Source organism: Oreochromis niloticus, linkage group LG23 (assembly GCF_001858045.2).
Source record: "Oreochromis niloticus isolate F11D_XX linkage group LG23, O_niloticus_UMD_NMBU, whole genome shotgun sequence".
Lineage (NCBI taxonomy): Eukaryota > Metazoa > Chordata > Actinopteri > Cichliformes > Cichlidae > Oreochromis > Oreochromis niloticus.
This window is the reverse complement of record NC_031986.2, coordinates 5,485,733-5,510,093: the sequence shown is the minus strand read 5'-3', so window position 1 is coordinate 5,510,093 and position 24,361 is coordinate 5,485,733. Positions and strand designations below refer to the sequence as shown.

The following is a 24,361-nucleotide window of genomic DNA, read 5'->3' as shown; positions in this document are numbered from 1 at the left end:
CCACCACCCTTGGGGGCATCTCCCATTTTGACCTTGGGACTTCCAGGTTATACTCGGCACAGATGTTCCTGTACACTATGCCGGCCACTTGGTTATGGCGTTCCATGTATGCCCTGCCTGCTAGCATCTTGCACCCTGCTGTTATGTGCTGGATTGTCTCTGGGGCATCTTTACACAGCCTGCACCTGGGGTCTTGCCTGGTGTGATAGACCCCAGCCTCTATGGATCTTGTACTCAGAGCTTGTTCTTGTGCTGCCATGATTAGTGCCTCCGTGCTGTCTTTCAGTCCAGCTTTGTCCAGCCACTGGTAGGATTTCTGGATATCAGCCACCTCCTCTATCTGCCGGTGGTACATACCGTGCAGGGGCCTGTCCTTCCATGATGGTTCCTCGTCTCCCTCCTCTTTCTTGGGTTTCTGCTGCCTGAGGTATTCACTGAGCACTTGGTCAGTTGGGGTCATCTTCCCAATGTATTCTTGGATGTTCGTTGTCTCATCCTGGACTGTGGTGCTGACACTCACCAGTCCCCGGCCCCCTTCCTTCCGCTTAGCGTACAGCCTCAGGGTGCTGGACTTGGGGTGAAACCCTCCATGCATGGTAAGGAGCTTTCTTGTCTTTATGTCAGTGGCTTCTAGCTCCTCCTTTGGCCAGCCTATTACCCCAGCAGGGTACCTGATCACAGGCAGGGCGTGGGTGTTAATGGCCCGGATCTTGTTCTTACCGTTCAGCTGACTCCTCAGGACTTGCCTGACCCTCTGCAGGTACTTGGTGGCTGCAGCCTTTCTAGCGGCCTCTTCATGGTTCCCATTCTTCTGCGGGATCCCCAGGTACTTGTAACTGTCCTCTATGTCTGCAATGTTGCCTTCTGGTAATTCAATCCCCTCAGTTCTGACTATACATATATACATATATATATGTATATATACATATATATATATATATATATATATGTATATGTGTACAAACAACAGAGGTGTGCATATATGTGTATGTGTATATATATATATATATATATGTAAAAAAAACAAAAAAAAAAACACCCAGGACGCCCCTGTGGGCGGTTTATCCTTCCAGCTCGGGTCCTCTACCAGAGGCCTGGGAGCTTGAGGGTCCTGCGCAGTATCTTAGCTGTTCCCAGGACTGCGCTCTTCTGGACAGAGATCTCTGATGTTGTTCCCGGGATCTGCTGGAGCCACTCGCCTAGCTTGGGAGTCACCGCACCTAGTGCTCCGATTACCACGGGGACCACTGTTACCTTCATCCTCCACATCCTCTCGAGCTCTTCTCTGAGCCCTTGGTATTTCTCCAGCTTCTCGTGTTCCTTCTTCCTGATATTGCTGTCATTCGGAACCGCTACATCTATCATATATATATATATATGATATATATATATATATATATATATATGTATATATATGTGTATATATGTATATATACATATGTATATATATATATATATATACGCTATCCATAGCAGCTGGATAGCGTAGTGGTTAGACTACACGCCTTTGGAGCAGAAGATCGCAAGTTCGATTCCTGCCTGGGGCGTCTGTATCCAGTAAGGGTCCTAAGGCTAGACCCCCTATGCTAAAGTGAGCCTACCGCAGACATGAGCGAGACAGATAAATATGAAGGCATGCCGGCTCGGACGTCGCCCGGATCAACAAGGTCCGCGTCAGGTGTTGAGGAACCAGGGCACCCTGACGACAAGTGGGCTACTGGAACAAGAAGGCATCGGTGGGCAAGAGACGAAAACAGGGCGTTGTTGGAATGCTACTACGCAAGTAACCCTGGCGGAAGGGGTTACATGAATAGGATGAGGGACCTATGGATTCTTCGATACCCAACATCCACAGTGACGGCGAAACAACTAGTAGCTCAGTGTTCCAACATTCGAAAGAAGGGACTGCTCTCACAGCTAGAGATTGACGAGGTACAACATAAATGCTACGGCAAGGAGGAGTCAGGACGCCAGGTCAGGGGGGAGATATCATCACCCCACCCGAGATTGGGTACATAGCCCCAAGTGCGATAGGAGAAGGATCGTTGAGTGCGAGAGGAACTGACCTGAAAGATAGGATCATGGCCAAGCTTGAAACCTGGACCCCCCCTAGCCGGTTACCAAGATTACGTGAAGTACCCTCAGAAGGTCTGCTAGATGATGTTAATGCAGCGCTACGGACGATACCTACAACCACGATTACCGACACTAACAAGCTGATCTACACTACGGCAGCAGTGATCAGTGAGATGCTTGGCTACAAGTTGAACAGCCACAAGGGGCAGTACCCTCCATGGAGAAGGAGGCTAGAGGGCAAGATCAAAGTAGCACGGAGGGAGGTTAGCCAACTAACGGAGTTGCAGAAAGGCGGGACAAAGAAGGTGCATAAGAAATACAGCAAGCTGTCCATACCTGAGGCCTTGGAAACTGCCAAGCAACGACTCACAGCCTTGGCCAGCCGCTTGAGGAGGTACACCAGAGAGATAGAAGGCAGGAGAATAAACCAGCTGTTCTCCACAGAACCAGCAAAGGTGTACTCTCAGTGGCAAGGGAACAATAACAGAACAGCACCACCAAGGCTGGAGACGGAGCAATACTGGAAGAGCATATGGGAGAAGGACGCAACCCATAACGGCAATGCTCAGTGGCTAGTGGATCTGAGGGCAGACCATAGCGACCTCCCTGAACAGGGTCCAGTAACCATCACAGTGGCAGACATCCAAGAAAGGGTCTCCAGTATGAAGAGTTGGACAGCACCAGGGCCCGACATGGTTCACGCCTACTGGCTGAAGAAGCTGACTGCACTCCACGAGCGTCTGGCAGCACAAATGAACCAGCTGCTAGTTAACGAGAGACACCCGGAATGGCTAACCGAAGGTCGGACGGTCCTGATCCCCAAGGACCCCAAGACGGGACCGGTCCCATCCAACTACCGACCAATAACCTGCCTCAGTACTACATGGAAGCTCCTGTCAGGCATCATATCGGCTAAGATGAACAGGCACATGGGTCAATACATGAGCGGGGCACAGAAAGGGATTGGCAAGAATACCAGAGGCGCAAAACACCAGCTACTGGTAGACAGAACAGTCAGCCGAGACTGCAAGACCAGACTGACCAACCTGTGCACAGCCTGGATTGATTACAAGAAGGCCTATGACTCAATGCCCCACAGCTGGATACTGGAATGCCTAGAATTGTACAAGATCAACAGGACCCTAAGAGCCTTCATCAGGAACTCAATGGGGATGTGGCACACAACACTAGAGGCCAACTCCAAGCCCATAGCACAAGTCACCATCAAGTGCGGGATCTACCAAGGAGATGCTCTGTCCCCACTGCTGTTCTGCATAGGCCTGAACCCCCTCAGTGAGATCATTAACAAGACTGGCTATGGATACCGACTACGGAACGGAGCAGTTGTCAGCCACCTCCTGTACATGGATGACATCAAGCTGTATGCCAAGAGTGAACGAGACATCGATTCACTGATACACACTACCAGGCTATACAGCAATGACATTGGAATGTCATTCGGGCTGGAGAAGTGTAGTCGGATGGTAACAAAGAGAGGGAAGGTAGTCAGAACTGAAGGGATTGAACTACCAGAAGGCAACATTGCAGACATAGAGGACAGTTACAAGTACCTGGGGATCCCACAGGTGAATGGGAACCATGAAGAGGCCGCTAGGAAAGCTGCAACCACCAAGTACCTGCAGAGGGTCAGGCAAGTCCTGAGGAGTCAGCTGAATGGTAAGAACAAGATCCGGGCCATCAACACCTACGCCCTGCCCGTGATCAGGTACCCTGCTGGGGTAATAGGCTGGCCAAAGGAGGAGATAGAAGCCACTGACATCAAGACAAGAAAGCTCCTTACCATGCATGGAGGGTTTCACCCCAAGTCTAGCACCCTGAGGTTGTACGCTAAGCGGAAGGAAGGGGGCCGAGGACTGGTGAGTGTCAGCACCACAGTCCAGGATGAGACAAGAAACATCCACGAATACATCACGAAGATGGCCCCAACTGACAGTGTGCTCAGTGAATACCTCAGGCAGCAGAAACCCAAGAAAGAGGAGGAAGGCGAGGAACCATCATGGAAGGACAGGCCCCTGCACGGTATGTACCACCGGCAGATAGAGGAGGTGGCTGATATCCAGAAATCCTACCAGTGGCTGGACAAAGCTGGACTGAAAGACAGCACAGAGGCACTAATCATGGCAGCACAAGAACAAGCTCTGAGTACAAGATCCATAGAGGCTGGGGTCTATCACACCAGGCAAGACCCCAGGTGCAGGCTGTGTAAAGATGCCCCAGAGACAATCCAGCACATAACAGCAGGGTGCAAGATGCTAGCAGGCAAGGCATACATGGAACGCCATAACCAAGTGGCCGGCATAGTGTACAGGAACATCTGTGCCGAGTATAACCTGGAAGTCCCGAGGTCAAAATGGGAGATGCCCCCAAGGGTGATGGAGAATGACCGAGCTAAGATCCTGTGGGACTTCCAGATGCAGACGGACAAAATGGTGGTGGCTAACCAACCGGACATAGTGGTGGTAGACAAACAGAAGAAGACGGCTGTAGTGATCGATGTAGCGGTTCCGAATGACAGCAATATCAGGAAGAAGGAACACGAGAAGCTGGAGAAATACCAAGGGCTCAGAGAAGAGCTCGAGAGGATGTGGAGGGTGAAGGTAACGGTGGTCCCCGTGGTAATCGGAGCACTAGGTGCGGTGACTCCCAAGCTAGGCGAGTGGCTCCAGCAGATCCCGGGAACAACATCGGAGATCTCTGTCCAGAAGAGCGCAGTCCTGGGAACAGCCAAGATACTGCGCAGGACCCTCAAGCTCCCAGGCCTCTGGTAGAGGACCCGAGCTTGAAGGATAAACCGCCCGTAGGGGCGTGCTGGGTGTTTTTTTTTTTTATATATATATATATATATATATACACATACACATATATGCACACCTCTGTTGTTTGTACACAAGACACACAAGACTTTGACTCACATGTGCTGTACCAGTGTACCAGAAATGTAAAGTGACAACAAAAGCGATTTGATTTGATTTGCAAAGCTAAGCAAACGCACTACACTAGATCTGATCTAGTGTATCACAGTGCGTTAACTTCATAGAGTACCTCCAAGTGCATCTGATTTCACTGCTGGTATCTATCCTTGAGGTAATCTTGTACTTTTGGAGTTGTTTTGCCTCTTTAGGAGGCTCTGACTTCTTAGCAGGAGGGTCATAGCCCAATAACATGGTGGTGGTCGCTGTTGTTGCTCTCTGCTTGGTATCGGCTTGGCATCCTTCCCTTGATGGACATATTGTTAAGGATGATGGAAATACAAATCATGATCTTGAATACAGACTTTGTACTCAAGCCACTCTGCAAAATCTGGTAAGATCGGCATTGGTGACTGAATAGGATTGATGAACCACTTAAACTGCGCTTGAAAAATGGCAGTTTGGACAGCAGTCTGGTGACATGCAACCCACACTCCAGTTCCAGTCTCCCCTTTTCCAAGCTGTTCCAACATTCCGACTAGAGCTTTTACTTTCAGAGCAAAAAGATGGAACCCTCAGCTGTCGCCACTCCGGACACGAGGCTCAGACAGCAAGTCAGTGATCTGCTGCAGCGCTAGTTTGTGAATTTGACCATACGGCTCTATCGGGTAGGACATGGTTTGGCTCTGCAGGTTCTGGGTGTTGCTGTATGAATCTGCAATCAGGAGAGCATCTTCCAGCTTGAGTTGATCATGATAAAGGTGGGATCAATTTTGCTACTAACTCTCCACAAGACAGTTAATAGCTACTAACTTTAGTAGCTTTAGTAGTTTTTTAAATGTTTATTTTATCCCCAATTTTTGCTTAAATGAGAAAGCTTCTACTTTTTTCTGACACTTTCATTTATGACATTACTTTTTGACTGTATGTGTTGTTAAAGCAGGCACATAATGCATGCTTATGAAAAAAAAGACAGAAAGAGCATCACTATATCCACTACACAATTATTTTGTCACCTCTACACATGTTTTCAGGTATCTTGCCTTTCAATATGTTACTTCTGTTTTTCTTTTGCATTGATTGATCACCTAATACACATGAAACATACACAACAATCTTATTTTAATAAATAGATTTAAAAAAATATTTCCAGTCTGTAGAAAACAATGTAGGTACAAAGTATTCTGTACCTACGTCGCACATTGTACATTACATTGTACCATTTGCACTCACCCTCCTGGTCGCTCAGGTAAGCTAATCATCTGCTCTTAGATGTGCCAGGACACAGCGTAAGCTCAGAGAGACAGAGCTTTTGCTGTGACAGCACCTAAGTTGTGGAATTTGCTGCCATTGTCTATTTTTAAGTCACTTCTTAAAACCCGTTTTGAATTGTTTCTTATTATTCATTTATTTATTTATTTTTGTTCTGTCCTTAATGATAACCACTTTACTCATCACTCGCTAAATACAAAGCATTTTATAAATAAAAACGACATACTTTAATTGGAAATCAAAGAAAGTGCATTTAATCGGTAATGCTCTTCATTGAGAACGAGTGCCACACACAGTGATCAATTTCTCATATTTCTTAAAAAGTCCTTACTGTAGTACCGAGCCTGTACTTCTGCTGAGATGCCAGAAGATGGTGCTCAAGATTAAATAAACGAATAAAAAGACTGTTTTCTGTGTACTTGGTAGATGTTGCAATCCTACAGATCAGCAGATAACCTCAAAATGTTGTTGAAAAAAGAACAAGATCATTACAAAAAGCTGAAATGTAAACTTTCAGTGTGTATGACAAGAACTCAGTTAATCTCATAAGATCAGTTTAAAGGGAATCTATTGAGTTTGTTTTTTGCTCCTTACTTGTTTAATTCTTGGAGTCTTTTAATGTAGTTTTGCATGTTCTCTCTCTAAATTTCACATTTCTTGAAAGTAAATCTTTGATTGAATGTAAGGAAGGCATATTGGGTCTACTTTAACTTCCATCTGATGCCAGGCTCAGATAGCTTGCCGTGAGGAGACTGTGAACTGGTGCTATATAAAATAAATGAAATAATATTATTGAAGCTAAATAATATTGTTTACCCCCAAAATTACAACAAAACTTGACCCAAAATTTTCCACAAATCCTGCCATTTTTAACAATTTCAAGTATTTAAAGTATATTCTAGTTTTTATCTTATTGAATTAAAAATATAGACTGTAACATAATGATGTCAGTTAATTATTAGGGTGTAGCTAGGAAGAGTGTCACCGTTTTAGACAAGACTGCATTAAAACTGGTTTGCAGATATCTCATATTTTGCATATTCTGTATATTTAGCAGTTAAATTAATGATGAAATGTTGTCACATGAAGTTTTCTGTGCAATATCCACAGAATAGATATCTCAAAAACTTGTTTCCCATCACATGTTAAGACTTCCTATTGTACGGCTCATTGCTTTATTTTATTCATTGGACATATTTCATTGTGTTTATTGACATTAAGAATACTTCCATTAAAGCAAAACTTGGAGGCATGCAAAAAACTACTTGCTTGAAATAATTTTATAAGAAAAATCTATGATTGCTTGTATAAATATTTTATTTACAAAGTCATATCTCATTGTTCCTTTGGTCACATGAATACATTATAAAATTGGATATACAAAATCATACAGACTCTACATACAGTACCAAAATCAGTATCTCATTTAAAGTTTGGGTTGCATGAGTAAAAAAAAGGAAAGAAGAAAAAACAGAAGACAATCTATTAAAAGATAAACAGTAAAAAAGACTAAGGCAAGAAGAGAGTTTCGAGGCCTATGGTATTGATTAGATGGCCACCTTTTCTATGCAGACCTCTGAAACCTAGCTACCTTTGTGAAATATTGCTTTCCTCTATTTACAGCTTTTATAATATGGCTTTTTATGATTGATTGTAGTTGTCAGAGGAGGTGGCTGAGGTTTCTTTGTGTGATCAGCTGATGTCCTCAGAGTCACTGATGTCACTCAGGGAGCACAGGCTGCTCTTCAGCGTGCTTCCTGTTCCAGCTTCAGTTAGACCTGAGAGCCACACAACAACACACAGACAGCATGAGACAGAATCTTCATACTCCAAATGTCAACATGTTCTCCTATGAAGACCACGAGAGGCAGTAAAACATTCATCTGCATTAAAGTGGCACTGACCTGATTTAGGACCCTTTTCTGTGGAGGTTCCCCAGACACTGGTGCTTCGTGATTCCAGGCTTTTCCTCATTGGTCCTGAATCCTGGGCCGGTTTTGACACATCCCGTCGGTCCTCTAAGGAGGAGACCATCCACTCGCTGCTCTCCTCTAGATCTGTGTACTGCCAGCAAGTACATTATTGTTTCAGCATTATGGATCATTTTTAATTTTGCGATAAGAGCTTACATTTTTATTTATGCAGTATCAAATCAAAGCTATCCACTGAGATCACATCATCTTACACTGAGTTCCTGAACCTCATCCGCCCTCTCTGGTAAGACGCTAACGCCACCTGGTGGTTTCTTTACTGCTCTCTCAGCAAACTGCTTCTCCATTTTTCTGGCCAGGTCACTGACTTTGTATTCTGTAAAAAAAAAAAGAGACATAACACACAATTTACACTTTAAGGCATTGTAACAATACCTTGGAATGTTACATAACAGGCAAACTATGATAGCATAAACCGCATTCTGTGAATGGTCTTTGATCAACAACCACTGATCAAAATCCAGATAGTACCATTCAGAGAGTTGAGGAATGGCTATAACCACAGCATTGTAACATGAAAACGGAAAGAGCATCTGTAAATGGAGGAGGGGGCCTAAGGGTGAACATGTATGCTGTATAATGTCATTTTTACACAGATCCTTCAAAACATCAAACCTAACTAACCTTTCCCGTGATTTTTCTTCTCCACATTGCCGTTCTGGTCTTTGTAATTCTGGAGGTCAGTCTCCTGTTGCTCGCTGACTTCTGACCAATCATCTTCCTCTTCATCGCTCTTTAGTTTTGTGACCGCAGTCTTGGTTACACCACCCACTGAGACTTTGGAGTACTGGATGCTGTAGATGGGCGACTGCCTGAAAACAGCCTGCCTGTCCTGGACAGGACTGGCTTTGCCAGCTCTAGTTTGGATTTGGGTTGCTTGGTTAAATCTGGGTTGTGTTGATTTCCCCTGCTGGTGTTTTAGGGGCTGTTCCTCATCTTCATCTGTGACATCATCCTCAGATTCCTCCTCTGAACTGAAGGGAGGAGTCCTTAAGAATGACACAAATAACAGTTTTTGCTGCACACAACTAAGTTGACAGTGATCAGAACAGTGTTGCATTTAGTTTCGGTTTCAAATAACCGAGAAGTCAAAGTGTTAACTTTTTTAAGTGTAAGAACTTCATTGATAATAAAGCCAGGGGTCTCAAACTTAAACATCAAACAAGAAAACACCCACAAATATTTCCAAAAATGTAGTGTTTTGTTTCAAACATTGTACAACAGGTCAAAACTGCAAACGTGAACGCAATTTATTTCTCTCACTCTTAACTAACTGAAGCCTTTCACTGAACTACCAAATAAACACACTTCTCCTCTCTTTCTGGCCGGACACGTGGCAGCACTTCTGCTACCATTTTGTTTGTATTTAACAAAATAAAAGTGTACTGTGTACACATTAGCTTTTGACTCTCTCACTGAACTAACAACAGCCAATCCCTCAACATGTTTGTGCTCCCTGCTCATGTTGCCTTCATATTAAATCATTTTTTGCTTTTTAAAGAACTTATTTTAAAGAACTTACTTAACATTGCACTCAACAATAAACAAATCCTCACTAACTTCAAGGGCCAAACTGCTTTATGTTTCTTCTTGTCAAAATATGGGCCGTAAGTGGCCCCCGGGCCGCAAGTTTGAGACCCCTGAATAAAGCCGTAGTTCCTAGTTGATGTTCAAAATGATACAACTTAAGCAGTCTATGACAAGTCAGCATGAGGCTGACAATGATAGAGTGTTCTTAACAGTATTTCAGACTTTGCAATTTCCTGGAAAATGATTACAAAATTGTTGATGTGTCACACTGCACTTGGAAGCACTTTCCTTACAAAAAATATCCCGATTAGAGATGTGTTCCTTGCTGGGGTTGTTGGATGATCAAACCACATCAGCTGTGATATACCAGCCCCACCCCATCCGACAAAAGTGAACATCCTACACTCTTTCACTGTTTGCATGTGCATCCAGCACTGAGTCTGATACGGGTTTACCTGCCACATCCTGACAGTACAACACCTGTTTGTGACCAATCATTTCAAAAATGTTAAAATAAAAATCAAGAAAGAAAAAAAAAGAAAAAAGTGGGAATTTCCAGAAACAACCAAATGGAACTGAAATAGAACATTTGTATTTTCCAAAGTGTTGGTCGTGATATTAAACTATTATTATGATTCTACACAGAGAAGAAAAGGAGACAGAAAATACTGAAGTAAGGTTACAAAAGACCTCAGCACCTGTGTGTCACAGCCTGTACTGACCCAGCCCAGCTGCTCCATGTGTGCTAGTATAGCATACTAGCCTCACAGCAAACGGATAGCACTCTATACTAAAGTCCAACCTACCCATTAGCTGGCTGCAGGCACTGGGGCTTAACAGCACACTGTTACCATGAAAACCATGACACACACAAACACACAACTCTGATTATGGCGACCTCTACCTTTTTGTTGCAGGTGTCTTGCTGCTATGGCAACCATCTGCTATTTTATCACGTTAACATTCCTACTGGAGGTGCGAATGCAAACAGAAAGGAGAAGCAGAACTCAGCAAAGCTCACTACATATAGTCGTATTCTAAACAAATATTAAAAATATAAAATTCCCTGCGGCCTTCCTTTACCAGGGGTTCATTTATGCCTATAACCATGTTCACAACCAAGCACTGAGACGTATTTAAATATATATCACTTTGATTTTTTTCAGTAAATGGCAAAAGTTTTAAACTTTAACTGTGCTCCACTGAACTGATGATGAAAAGACCAGTAATATAAGTAACAGAGTGCTATATTCAAATGGTTCAAACCTGTGTGAGTTTTTTTCAATGGCTCATCAAAGATGACTTTAGAACATTTATCACAGCTATGATTAAACCATGTAAATACTGAGTGGACATTTATGGACAAACTATTCTTTCACAAAAACTGATAAATGAACTTTCTGTCATACTTGGTAGGGAAGCTCTTTAAGGCTGTCTTGGAGTTGGGCGTAGAGGTCTTGTGTTGGGTGGTGGCCTTGGTCCTTGGTGCTGGCTGAGGGGTCTTAGGCTGTCTGATTGCAGAAGCAGACGCCCCCTGGCTGGCTCTGGAGGGCAGGCTGCTGGAGCGAGGGCGGATCTGCAACACTGAATGAAGAGAAAAACGAGTCAAGTAAACACAATTAGCAGCTCAGTCACTGACAGTGTGTCAGAACTTAAATCAGCTTATGTGGCAGCAAACAAGCTATAACAGATTACACCTGGCTTGTGGAAAGCACATGCAGTCAGTGTCAAATAAAATAACATTCAACTTTACCCACATGCGATGAAAAATTCTGATTGTAAAAGGAGCAGCAAATCTAACAGTAGCTCAAACAGCAATATAATTGGCAAAAGAACCGTGTATTATTTCTTGTTGGTTAAGAAGATGATCTCATGCGCTAAGAGGCTTTTGGATGATTAAGAACTGGAAAGCACCTTGAACAGGGTGTCTGGATCTAGGCTGAGAGTATGCAGCAGGATTGCTGGTGCTTTGAGCACCCAGCTTCTGCTCCACAATGCTCTTTATCTCCTCCCGGTGGTTCCAGTAGCCAGACATCGACTTCGCAACGCTCTCCCGCTTTGAATCCAGCTTGGACAGAATCGCAGTGAGCTCCTTGTTCTTTAGACCGCTCTGATCCTTTTAGAAGAGGTAGAGGGAATAACATTAGCATTATGGTACATGTTCTTCCTTGTATTGCTGATTAGGAATATGCAACATACAGGCTTGACCCCCAAGTTCTCCAGCTTCTTGATCAGACCCTGTTTAAGCTCTGCTTGTATCTCTCTCTTTATGTTGGAGTTCCTTTTCAAAGCGCTCGTGTTCACCCTTGGCTTCTTCTCTGGAGCCGGCTCAGGCTTCTTCTCCACCACCTTTCTGTCTGAGTGGCTGCTCGAGTCTGTAAAGGACATCTCAGTCAGTCAGTTGAGCTGTTCAGGACATTCATGGTCCAATTACAGACAGCAAAGGGGAAATAAGAGAATAGAATGAGCATGCATTTAGCAGTTTTCACAGGAAGCTCCAAACCACAGGTGGAGTTGGGTAGATGTGACCGCAGAGGAGGAGAATGTCTCTAAGTTTATTTGTCAACAACAAGGCAACAAGATGATGAATGGACATGATGATGACGACACCATCACAGAATATACACAGGCCAAGAGGTGGCTTTCCAAAAAGCTTTAGTGTACTAAGGTCATCTTAATGTCCTTTGTGTCATTAAGACGATCTCAGTCCGAATGCACTCATGGAAAACGGTTGCTCAGAGGAGACTGATTTATCCATGCAGCAGTAGCATGCAATCAGCTGGATCTGCTGGTTTTAATGTCTTTAGTGTATTTTACCTTTCTCCTCTTCTGACACCTCCTGAATAGGATCCAGCTTAAGAACAGAGACTGGCTCCTCTAATTGGACAGCATGAGGTCCAGGTAAGTCAGAAGGTCAGATAAAATGAATACTGAGTATGAGCAATAGAAAAACAACACAAAACTGCTAAATCTTTTGTGCACAAAAGCACATGCACAGCCTCACTGGGGAGTGACAAATGTTGCTTCTGATGGCTGGCTTCTATTAACTTACCGACTACAACTCTTCTTTGTTTAGGCTCCAAAGCCGGCGGACTGACAGTGACTGAAAAACAGAAACAAAGATGAAAAGTGTGGCATTAAGATCAGAAATGTTATTTCTAGGGCTGCTCAATTAATCGAATTTTAATCTAGATTACAATCTGGGCTTTCAACAATCATTAAAAATGACTGAGCCGATTATTAGCACCTCCCTCGTGCTTTACTCCGCGCTGCTCCGTGTGGCAAATCGAGCGCACCTCTCTGCGTTTCGAACACGTGTCACAACAATTAAGAGGACCCGAGGGAAGCTCAGAAAGCTCGGAAAGCTAAGCAGAAGTTATTTGGAGAGGAGAGGATAATGGCTGCTGAAGAAAGAATGCCATTGGTTGAAAAGAGAGGTAAAACGACTTCAGTGGTGTGGAAACATTATGGGTTTGCGGAGTCAGATCAAGTAGACATAGTGTGTAAACTTTGCTACGGTGTCGTAGCTGCACCACAGAGCAACACTACAAATTTATTCAATTATTTGAAGACCGCTCACAAAGTGACATACGATCAATGAAGGAACATAGAGAAAAACTCTTGACAACACCTGCTTCATCCTCACAGACCTCCATTCACGCTACCCTGTACAACGCGACTAAATATCCCACCAGCTCCCAGAGACACAAGGAGATAACAAACGCGGTAACGTTTTCCTCGCCAAAGACCACTGCTCAATTAACACAGTGAACAACCAGTATTATACAGTATTTTGAAGTTCACTAAACATAGATGTTTACATTTTTCATTTATTTTTTTATATTGCAAACATTTGCACTGTTATCAGTATTTGCACACTATTTTATATTATTTTTTGACATCTTTAAAGCCATTATTCAATACATTGTTATTGTTAAATAAATATCGTCAAATAATCGAGATCTCAATTTCAGTGAAAATAATCGTGATTATCATTTTTGCCATAATCGCGCAGCCCTAGTTATTTCCTTGTTATAGCATTACAGTATAAACTATATATAGACAATATGCTCAGAGTTATACCACTGCTTCCACTATATCAATGTAATGCAGATGAGATGCATAAATAATTACTTTAGCTTTTGGTGTTTCAGAGTAATATATATGAAAGTTTGATTTTAAAACTGCTTCATTTCTGCTTGTGGTGGTTCTGTGCTGGACTTTAGTTTGGGTGAAGCTCACACAGGTCCTTTGTACAAGTGAAAAGGTGAAGTGATGATCGAGTGTTACTCAAGGCTGATGCGTTTTTACCACGGACAGATTAACTTGTGCCACAAAGTCTTGGAAGAATAAGTCCAAACTGAAACTGTCTGACAGAAAATGAATGCAAACAAACCACAGAAAAGTGACATCATTTCTGTAAGAGCAGCACAGTTTGCATATTAGGACACAATGACTCAAAACAATTAAGTAAATAACTTAATTTTTTTGTGATGCCAGTAAAATGATTTATAATCTACATACTGCTGACCAAAAGGTGACTTACTGTAAGCCTATATAAAGGCCTAGCACCAATGTTCCCTAATTTTTCATGTGTCTGAGCAAACAAAAACTCCCTGAGCGTCCCTTGGACCACTGTGAGCGACATCAGACGTGTGCACTGTGGTCACGCCAGCATCGAATCCATCCAAGTTACATGGTTTATTAAAATAATCAAATTACAGCATTTACATTTATGTTAGACTACTTTTAATTAAGTACTTTAGCCCACTTACAATGAAAATAAAAAAAAATCTTGTTCATGATCTGTGTAATATGTTAACACTATTGGAAGTAAAAATAACTTGAACTCCAATTTTGAAAACACAACTTTCTTTCTTTTTTTTTTTTTATAAAGCTCTGACTTGTATTATGAGTATGAGTCTGTGGTCTGGGAGAGAGTCCTGTAACTCTCTGTCTGCAAAATACAGTATATAATGACCAATGTTGGGCAATTAATTATAGTTACTTCTTCAAAAAAGTAACTGAGTTTTACAAACAACAAAGTTTTCTGCAGCTATTTACCTAAAAATGCAGCCAAGGCGGGTTGTAAAGTAAAGGTTTCAAACTATTTACAGAACAATCAGGTGTTCTACATCAAATTTGATGCCACACAAATTAATTATGCCACTCCAAAAAATGATTTATGTCCACTATGAGATAAAGGAGAACAAAACTATTGACTACACTGCACACTAACTACACAAGACAACACACTAACTTTAGAATCTATACACGGTAAACGTCGCAAATCTCTCACATCTCAAAACACCGCCGTCACTCCTAAAACTTCCCCCTTCCTAAACAACTAAATGCCATGTCGCCATATCATTTTTTGATTGGTCGACATGGTACATTTTTCCACCAATAGGAAAGGGTGGGTTTTTTTGGTTTTGGTTTTGTTCACAGGCGGAGAGTGCTTTCAAGCACTTTCCTTATAAAACGCAGTTTTTACCATTTCTTCCCGCAGTAAATATAAACAACGCTAGTATTCAGGAAAAAAAACAAACATTACATATATTTTTTATCATAACTCTGGTTTTATGTGGCCTATCAACACAATTTAAAAACTGGTATGAAGTCCACACTCTTTCCGTCAATTCTTCCGTCCGTCCTGCTCACACCTCCAATGGTTGTACACGGGGTCATTAACGTGGCTTCACTCCACATCAGCCACGCCACATTGCTAGCTAAAACACCAGTGTTGGCACATAAGGACGCTGTCATTGCTGCTTGTCAACGAATGCTGAATGTTAATCGCATCATTAGGTGGAGCAGCCAATCACCGGTCACTTACTGACTCAGACTGCAAAACAGAATGAATTGTTAAAGTATTTATTTTATTTTCAATTCAGGTTAGATTTATTTATCAGGGTTCGTACGCTTTTTTCAGGGTCAAATTCAAGCACTTTTTAAGCACTTTCAAGGTCCCTTTTTAAGCTTTTCCAGCACACAGTTGCAGCAACTGTGACGTTCACTAGTAGAACTGACACACAAAACAAAACGACTACACTACACACTAACTACACAAGAAAACACACTAACTTGAGACTCCAAACATGATAAACGTCACAAATCTCTCACGTATCAAAACTCTCTCTCTCTTTTTCGCTCACTCGCTCTCTCTCTCTTCCCAACAACCAAATACCACATGTTGCCGTATCATTTTTTGATTGGTCGACATGGTACATTTTTCCACCAATAGGGAAGGAGTGTTTTTTCTTTTTTCACTCACAAGCAAAGCGTGTTTGCTAGCGCTCGCCATAAAAAACGCCATTTTTATCGTTTCTTCCTGGAGTAAACGCCACTGTTTTATTCAGAAACCCCCCCCAAAAACATCGGTTTTACGTGACCTATCAACACAATTTAAAAACTGGTATATAATTTGAAGTCCGCACGTTAGACCCAAGTTGAAATGGAGGCTCTGGGTCCGTCGACCCCAGAGGGTTAATCAGAAAGCCTTAAGTTAGCTAGTTACGTATCGGGCTAATGTTTAAAGCTTTCACTTGAGTAAATTAACTCATATTACTGCTAAGTAATGTTAGCTAAGTTCACAGCATATTCCGTAATAGCGCTGCCATACTGCATCACACTCAGTGCATTTCAATCATTTCTCCAGCGAGTTTGATAGCTACCAAAATAATAACCATAATTAAAAAAAAATAGCATGTGTAACGTACACGTACTGGGAAATTATTTACTAGGACTCACCTATCATGCGACTGGAGAACGCAAACTCCGCCATTGTTGTTTTCCATCAAACACATTAAAACAGCAACCTACAGGTATGTTAGCGCACTCATCCCCAACTGTCCGAGGGAGGGGCGGGGTCACATATTGAAACAGACGCAAGGCAGCCCAGGCGGGGAAATTTTGCTTTTGCGTCTCATTTTATTTCTCTATCTGATAAGAAAACAATTCAATCAGATAGCTATTTATTGTGAATGAAATACAGTTACATTTTCAAGCACTTTTAAGCACCACATCTGAAATTCAAGCACTTTTCAAACCGTGAAAAGACGACATTAGAACTCAAGCATTTTCAAGGATTTCAAGCACCCGTACGAACCCTGATTTATTTTTTTGTGCGCAATGCAGATTTTCTGTGCACAGAGACCGTGCCAGCAGTGCATGATTGTGCACGCGCACAGCTTCGTGGGAAAATTGCCTATCACCACTGTAAAAGCAGGCATCTGTTACTGAATTGACAATTCTATGCTTCAAACACAGGTGGCTGTTCCAGCAAAAACAGATGTGATGTAGAAAGTCAGTGGAGTGGTTGCACATTGCTAATACAAGTACACACAAGCTACAGGAGAATGCCATCTACAGCTGTGACTGTGGTATTATTAAAAGGAATCCATACCTGGTACTTCAGCTACTTTTGTAGGTGGATTTGAGGAAATGGTCTTTATCTGGGGGAGAAAACAAATGTCACTTACTAGCTCACATGATCCAGTATCTTTAAGGTTTTCCTGGTTTATAATCTAAAAACTGTGAACTACTCCAGGAAAAGCACAAGTAGCTTCCAGCCAAATGTACACCATCTCATGTCGATACAAGCCCATGTAGCAAATACAGGATATCCTGAACAAGCGCCGGACCCTCGCCTCACTTCCTCTCTCCATATAATCGCGTAGTGAGGTGATTACTGTGCCACTGTGATTGTGTGAGCTAACCTGCTCCCTCTGAGCCTTGATGGTTTGCTCCTTTTCCTGCAGCCTCTTTCTCATCTCCTGCTGCTGCCTCTGGCTGTGCTCCTCTCGCTCCGATAAAGACGACTGCATTTTGCTCAGCTCATTCAACAGCTGGAAGACAACGGGACGAGGATAAATTTTCTGGCTGGTTCATTTCAAAAGAAGCTTGTTTAATACTGCATATGCTTTAATCAGGATGAACATTAATGCATACTTGATTCTTTTCAGACTCGTGTTGAACCTTCATTTCTTGCAGTCTGGATTCCCACTTCTTATCCTATAAGAGTCATTTTTAGCAATTTCAGTGGCATTAAAAATAAAATCGCTTTGGGTTTTTGCAACAATCTCAACACTGACCTGTTTCTTCAGCTGGTGTTCCATCTTTTGGATGGCTTGTATCTGCATCTCTTTGTACATGTCCACATCTCTCTCTGGCTGTGAGTGCACAGGGCTGATTGACCTTTCATGCTTGGCTGTCTGATTCTGATTTACTTCCTATGAATGGAAACACATGAGAAAGATTATAGGAATGATTAAAAGACACCCTGAAGATCAAATCAGCGGTATACAAAATAAATACTGATTTCATACATTGAGAGCCTGAATATTTCGGTTGTAAAGAAATTCCATCTCTCTGCGCATGCCGTCCCTGCTGTCTTCTATCTTTCTGTCCATGCGCGCCATCTCCTCGGCCTTAAAACGGTCCAATTCTCTCAACAGGTCTTTGTGCATCGATTGTTGTTCTTTTTCCTAGAATCACAACCGTGAACATGACCTTCATTAGTGACCACAAAGCTCTCAAAATAAGCTTTTGCATTGTGATCCATATCTTACAATAAAATAGCAGCATTTTGTGATGACAGTGTTACAAAGTGGGATCAGTGGATAAGCTAGGAATATAGACAGTATGGAAAATTGCCATTTTAAAAAAAAGAGCTATTTCTAAAGTGATACTGACTTGAATTTATATTCTGGCAATGCAGTAATACATTGTAACAGGGGTATTGGGGTCAGTAGTGTCATCATTTCAGTTGTTGTTGTTGATTAGGAAGAAAATGATGTCATGTGCTTTTCTGGACCACAGGAGGGCCGCAGTGCTACAAGCTAATCCAAAAGTCTATTATCTATTATCATAGGATATACTGTACAATATAAAGCACCTTGAGGCGACTGTTGTGATTTGGCGCTATATAAATAAAATTGAATTGAAGTCAAGTTCCATCACGCTGTAAGATTGTGTCAGTGCCCCAGGAAAGGGTTACCTTCACTTTAGCCAAGGCACCATTGATGCTAAAAAGTACACTGAGACCTTAAAACATCATGTAAAGGCTTCAAGACACTTTTTTTCCATGAGTATCTCACAAAGCTGAGAACCCTTTTGGCACAACAACATTGCACATCTTACACCTGTAAAAAGAACCTTTTTCTTCTTTTTACTAAGAGTTTTCCAAATAGTAAATATTGTATTATTTTTATTGTTTTTAAAGTAACCCAGGCCAAAGATAATTTACAAATCACAGCTTTCAGTTTTATTTGATTAATGTTTTCTGATTAAAGTTCAGATGTTGCTTTGTGATCCTACCTGAGCTATTTTGGCTTCTAACACCTGCTGCTGCTGAACAATCTGTTCTTTCAGACTGCTGATCTCCAATTTGAGACTATTAATCTCAGATTTCTGCTCACTGACGGAGTTTAGCTCTGAAAAGACAAGTCATAGTGACATAACTACATGTAAGCATGTTATCAACATGCTTCATAATTTTTCTCCATGTCGTTCTTCAGATCAATCCTAACTTCACTTACGGCTCTCGTACTCATCAGGGTGCCTCCGCTGCATGTGATTCTGCAGAAAGGAGGCATTGAGGAATGATTTCTCACAATGCAGGCACTAAAAGCAAGAAAGAACACAAAAATTCATTAATTAAACTGGCTGCAGAAATAAATCAGTACGTAATAACTCAAAATTTATAATAAAAATCTTTAATATCTCATCATAAACACACCAATGCTACTATTATTTTACCACACTGTGGTGGACAGTGCTCTCTTTTATGCTGCAGTGTATTAAGACTGCATAACACATGCTTACAGGCACCAACAGCTGGAGACTAGGGCTGTGCAATATGACCAAAATCTCATATCCCGATATAAGAATTCTATCACAAAAATAAATATAAATCACAAAAATGTAACATTTTCTGTAAATTATGTGAATCTCGGGCAGCTCGACTTGCGGGAAGTGTTTCCAGCTGCGCGTCATGTAGCTGGAGTCGAGTATTTTAACAGATGCATGAAACTATACATCTTTAGACATAAGTGGTAACGGCCGCCGTTTTCTTTGTGAGTATTTATTACACGGCGTGCTGCGGAGAAAAGCCTGTTCTAACGTTTAGTCTAAGGTTTATTTTTTAGCACCTGGCGGCTCTTGTTTTGCTTCTCATCCGTAAATAATCTGCTCTTTCACGTGATTGAGTTTATTTTGAAAAGTCTCAACAGGATCTTGAGCTTTACTGTGAAGGGTTTATGTGGAACATAAACAAGCGGACACGCGATGGAGTTACCGTCGTTGTTGCTAACTGCAACGTTGTCGTGCGCTTGTCCGTCCATAGTGTGGTTATATTAAATATAAGAGAGAGAGAGAGAAATTAAGAAATTAATATAGCCACTACAGTGACCATCAAAACGATGAAAAAATATTGCCGTAAACAGTTTATTTTGCAACACCACGAAACAAACGATAGCGTAAAATGAAACGATAGACGTTTTTATATCGTTATCCGATATATATCGTTATATCGAACAGCCCTAGTGGAGACCTGACAGCTTTGTAGTCAAGGTGCATATATAGTTGGTGTATTGTAATGTAAATTATCCGCGGACTAATCTGCTCAGTCAAAAAACAAACAAACAAAAAAAAACCAGACAGGTGGAATGTCCAATGGGACCCAAGCAGACACTAGTGGACTAAAAGTGTTTTTGTCTGTCAGTGCAGCCTGACAGACAAAAACACCAAGTGGCTGATGTTGGCAGGAGGCTTGACTTAGGACTGTGGAGGAGAGGGAGCACATTGAACAGACACCCTCTCCACAGCCTCCATGCTGGCAGAGGAACAGCAATCATATACACCTTCTCTTACTAAGGAAGAGCTTTATGAATCAGCTTTATTTTATCAAGTAATTGCACAGTAAAATAAAGAAATGCTATTTTCTAACTTTTTGATTTTTTTTCTCCTTAAAAGAGAGTTACAAAAGTAACAAATAAGGTAGCAGTTAAAGAACTGTATCAGTAAGAGTATTATAAGTACCCTTAAAATTTTAAAAATATCCATCTTTATATGAGGTGTTTCATTTTGCATAAATTGTAACTGAGGAATCTGTGATAACCGATCTTACAAAATGATACTAATTCCTAAGATTTCACAAATGTAGTGGAGCAACCCACCTGTCTGTGTGTTCATGAATGCAGCATGTGTTTGTTTCAGACAGAGCCCAGCAACATGCACCAAACGGCAGCATCCACTGAGTTTAGGCTCATGTTTCCAAACAGACACAGAGCGTGAGTGATGATCATGTCCTCCCTGCGGCAGGCATCACCACACACCAGCTCACACACACACACACGCTACATTTAGCACTGCCTCTGATTGTTCCTGGGACTAAATATTGCTACAGATATGTTGTCAAAACATATGTTAGCAAAAACTCAAATGCAGTCATGTGACTTGGAGGGGCTCATTTAAATTACTGGTTAGGAGTAACTCTGGAAATTAGGAGTCAAATTAAATTAGTCTTCAAAGACAGCAGTGTGGGTTCATGTTGTAGAAATATGGCACCAAAGTCGCAAAGGTCCTCAAAGGACACACGCACATGGCCTCGCTATCAATTATTGAACCAGCTCTGTTAGCTGAGCTTCTAGCGCACACCTAGCAACCACATGCTCTCATGACACACTATATCTGTTGCCTTGGGAACAGCCTAGCCAGGTCAGAGCTAGTTGTTCACCTGAAGAGGACAGGAAGATTTTTTTTTAAATTTTTGTGATAAATAACCAACAAGGACAGCATTCACAGACATACGATGAGATGGCAGATGGGTTTGCTTTCCTTTTTAGATTAAAAAAATACCCTAATTGCCACTAAATGACACCATTTGCTCAGCAGCTTTAAGTCTGATTTTTCCTGCATGAAAACAAAGATTATTAGAACTTGACTGTGGTTAGGACATAACAACTGCTTTCAGAGCTGCAAATTTCCTTGGGCCATGCTAAAAGCTTTGCTTTTTTCCCTTGAAACCCTGTTGTGAAATGCACAAAGCCACACATGTGAATAGGTTTCAGGAACAATGACAGACTTGGGCCTGAGGAGAGGAAAAAAGAGGGTGGGGGTGGATGTCCGCTGCCACACATATATTAAATTCAAACAGCTCCAATGGCCCTCAAAGAGAAAGCGTTTAGCCTGTCAACGGTACCTTGTGGCTGCTGATGATTCGTGGGGCGAGCAGCGACTGCTGGGTGCGAATAACCTTCTTTCGCTGCTTGAGCTCTGCAGTCAGCGCTTTCACCTTCTCCTCCTGCTTCTTCTGCTGAACCAGCAGCTGCTCATGCTCCCTGCCGGTGGCCGACAGTCTCTCCTCCGCCACACGCAGATTGAGGGAGAGAAAGTCCTGGCAGTGGAGGAGCCACTCCACCGTGAGCTGAGCAAGGCGCAAGAGCTTCAGCAGAGCTGGGTCCACGGGGGTCTGGCACCGCTGGCATCGCTCCCCCTCCAAGCTACAGAAGGTCACCATGCTGATGTGCTCCTGAAGGGCATCCACGTCCAGCTGGCTCACTACTAAGTCTACATCCACTGCATTGATCCGCCGCCAGTCCACGCTTTCTCTGCGTGGGCGGAACTTGAAAGGGAGAAAGGTGGAGGTGGTGCTGGACGGAGTCATGCCTGGTGCGGATGATGCTGTGTGGCCGTTTACAATGTTCTGGCTGAGAGGAGAATTCAGAAGAGAGGGGATCCCGGCTGATGAGTGGTTCCCCTGGGTGTCACTGGTGTAAGGGTAGTAGACTCCCTCGTGAAATGGCTGAAAAAGAGAGGAGAGAAAGGGATGGAGTCACATTAGCATCAAATACAATCACTAGGAGAGAGAAAGAAAGACAGAGAGACATCAAGAAGCATCTGCTTCAGCGGGTAACGGCAGAGCACAGATTCCACCACTTCCTGCTCTGCCTCCTTCTACCTATGTTGCTGCTGCTGTCCTCACACAGCCAATCGCCCTTACCATCTTCGACTGGTTTTGCCTTTACTCGGAGAAACAGATCGAAGAGCCGTCACTCCTCTCCGGTTCCGCCCCCGTTGCTAAAGCAGCACAAAGCGACAAGCAAGATTAGGCGTCCGCCCCGTTACCTTGGAGACAGCGGCGAGCGTCCCTGGGGAGAAACGTTATCAAAACAGCGACCAACAAAACGTGTCCACACAGTTCACAGTGCGCTGTAACCTGCAGTACATATCAGCTTATACTGTACAACAAAGTCTCCTCATTCACCTCCGTCTAAACGGTGTGAAACAGAATAAAAGGAGAGCTAACGTACCTGCGGAGGAGCACGAGGGAGGTTCAGGAAAACGTTTTCCATGCTAACAGCAAATACCGTTAATCTGCCGTCACGTCTCTAAACAGTCATTTCAACTTCGGGCAGGCTTTTGTTTTATTCCCCTGCTTGACCTCAAGTCAAACAACAGCAGACATGCTTGAGCTTGTCCTTCTTAAGACTTCAAGTTACGTTTTAGAAAAAAAAAAGAAAGACCACAATAGCTTCTCCGAAAAGTCAAGCCGCTAGCTAAAGAAAAGAACAACTCTTTGAAATCCCTTCATGCCTGCCTGTCTGGGTAACGGACATTTTTCTTAAGTCAATATTAAACCTTATTACACATCACTAACAACTGTGAATGTTTAATCTTGAGTTTGACATTGGACTACCACATGAAAAATAACTTACCTGGAAGATTGTGATGTTAATTCGTGGCCTTTAAAAAAGTTTATTTTCGACGAGATCCTAGGGGATTTGAGGGTAACGTAGCTGCTGGTTTCCACATTCCTAAATGCCTGCTCTGAAAAGACAACGGTCAAGACAGACGTAATAAATACGACACTTCCGGCGCTTGCCTTTAAAATAAAACGCCAATGCAGCAGACAAAGTTTAAGCTAAATTTAAATCTTTTTATTTCATTTTACAGAAACGCAGTAGTACAATGTTCCCAAACATTAGCCATATGCTATATGTTTAACCTCAGATTTTTTCCTGACTGAGCCTTCATTTTCTTTTATTTTTATGATTTACATTTTTAATTTATAGCGATATTCAATTCAGGTTCATGTCTTATTTTACGGCGGAAACTCCAGTTCACTGATCCGAGTAGAAACACATCTGTCACTCTGAAAAGTCTATTTCGAGCTTTGACACCAAAGCTTTCCAAGAATTACTACGAACCTGTACTTTGGCGAAGTAAACATCATTTCCGGTGTGATCCGCCGTGAGTTTGACGCATCTCGCAGTAAGAAGTGGGGGAAGGGAGCAGCTGTTCAATTTGGGGCTGAATAGGGGTGTAGAATCGTCCCACTTCAGCAGAAGGAAATAACTTTAAACACATTTAAAAACATAAAAAGAGAGCACATTAGAAGAAATTGTGAGGCACCAGCACATCTACACGCAAACGCACCATGTATAGATGCATGTGAAGATTTTGAAAACTTTCCGATCCTCTAACCTACAGCATGCCAGGCTTGCTCCACCTTGTGGTTGATTCCTTTTGCCTTTTTTGTTTGCTTCTTTATTGAATTAT

The 24,361-nt window shown here is 42.4% G+C and overlaps 1 protein-coding gene across 6 annotated transcripts; it reads right to left on the bottom strand.

Moving 5' to 3' along the window:
- Nucleotides 1-7,574: 7,574 nt before the first annotated feature.
- Nucleotides 7,575-24,124, bottom strand: dzip1 (DAZ interacting zinc finger protein 1). Of its 6 annotated transcripts, none has more exons than XM_025903179.1 (20): nt 24,010-24,124; nt 23,518-23,629; nt 22,761-22,950; nt 22,002-22,604; nt 19,339-19,423; nt 19,118-19,233; nt 18,127-18,285; nt 17,893-18,030; nt 17,750-17,812; nt 17,518-17,646; nt 17,205-17,253; nt 12,852-12,902; nt 12,617-12,676; nt 11,999-12,174; nt 11,714-11,915; nt 11,209-11,383; nt 8,894-9,258; nt 8,464-8,585; nt 8,183-8,342; nt 7,575-8,056 (listed from the first exon to the last, which is right to left on the bottom strand). In XM_025903179.1, the coding sequence occupies exons 4-20, from the start codon at nt 22,464-22,466 to the stop codon at nt 7,971-7,973; spliced, it is 2,601 nt and encodes an 866-aa protein (XP_025758964.1). In that variant the 5' UTR covers nt 22,467-22,604; nt 22,761-22,950; nt 23,518-23,629; nt 24,010-24,124; the 3' UTR covers nt 7,575-7,970. The 6 variants fall into 6 exon arrangements, with proteins under 6 accessions (XP_025758964.1, XP_013124411.1, XP_005449996.1 ...); XM_013268957.3 differs by having other exon boundaries at nt 22,803-22,950; XM_005449939.4 differs by having other exon boundaries at nt 22,761-22,879.
- Between the last annotated feature and the right edge of the window lie 237 nt (nt 24,125-24,361).

What these genes read in the sequence shown, in the direction of transcription:
- dzip1 (XM_013268957.3), bottom strand. An exon ending in GAAATATTCAGGCTCTCAAT is followed by an intron (nt 18,031 to 18,126) that starts GTATGAAATCAG and finishes TTCCATTCATAG; the next exon opens with GAAGTAAATCAGAATCAGAC. An exon ending in ACAAAGAAGAGTTGTAGTCG is followed by an intron (nt 12,677 to 12,851) that starts GTAAGTTAATAG and finishes CTGTCCAATTAG; the next exon opens with AGGAGCCAGTCTCTGTTCTT.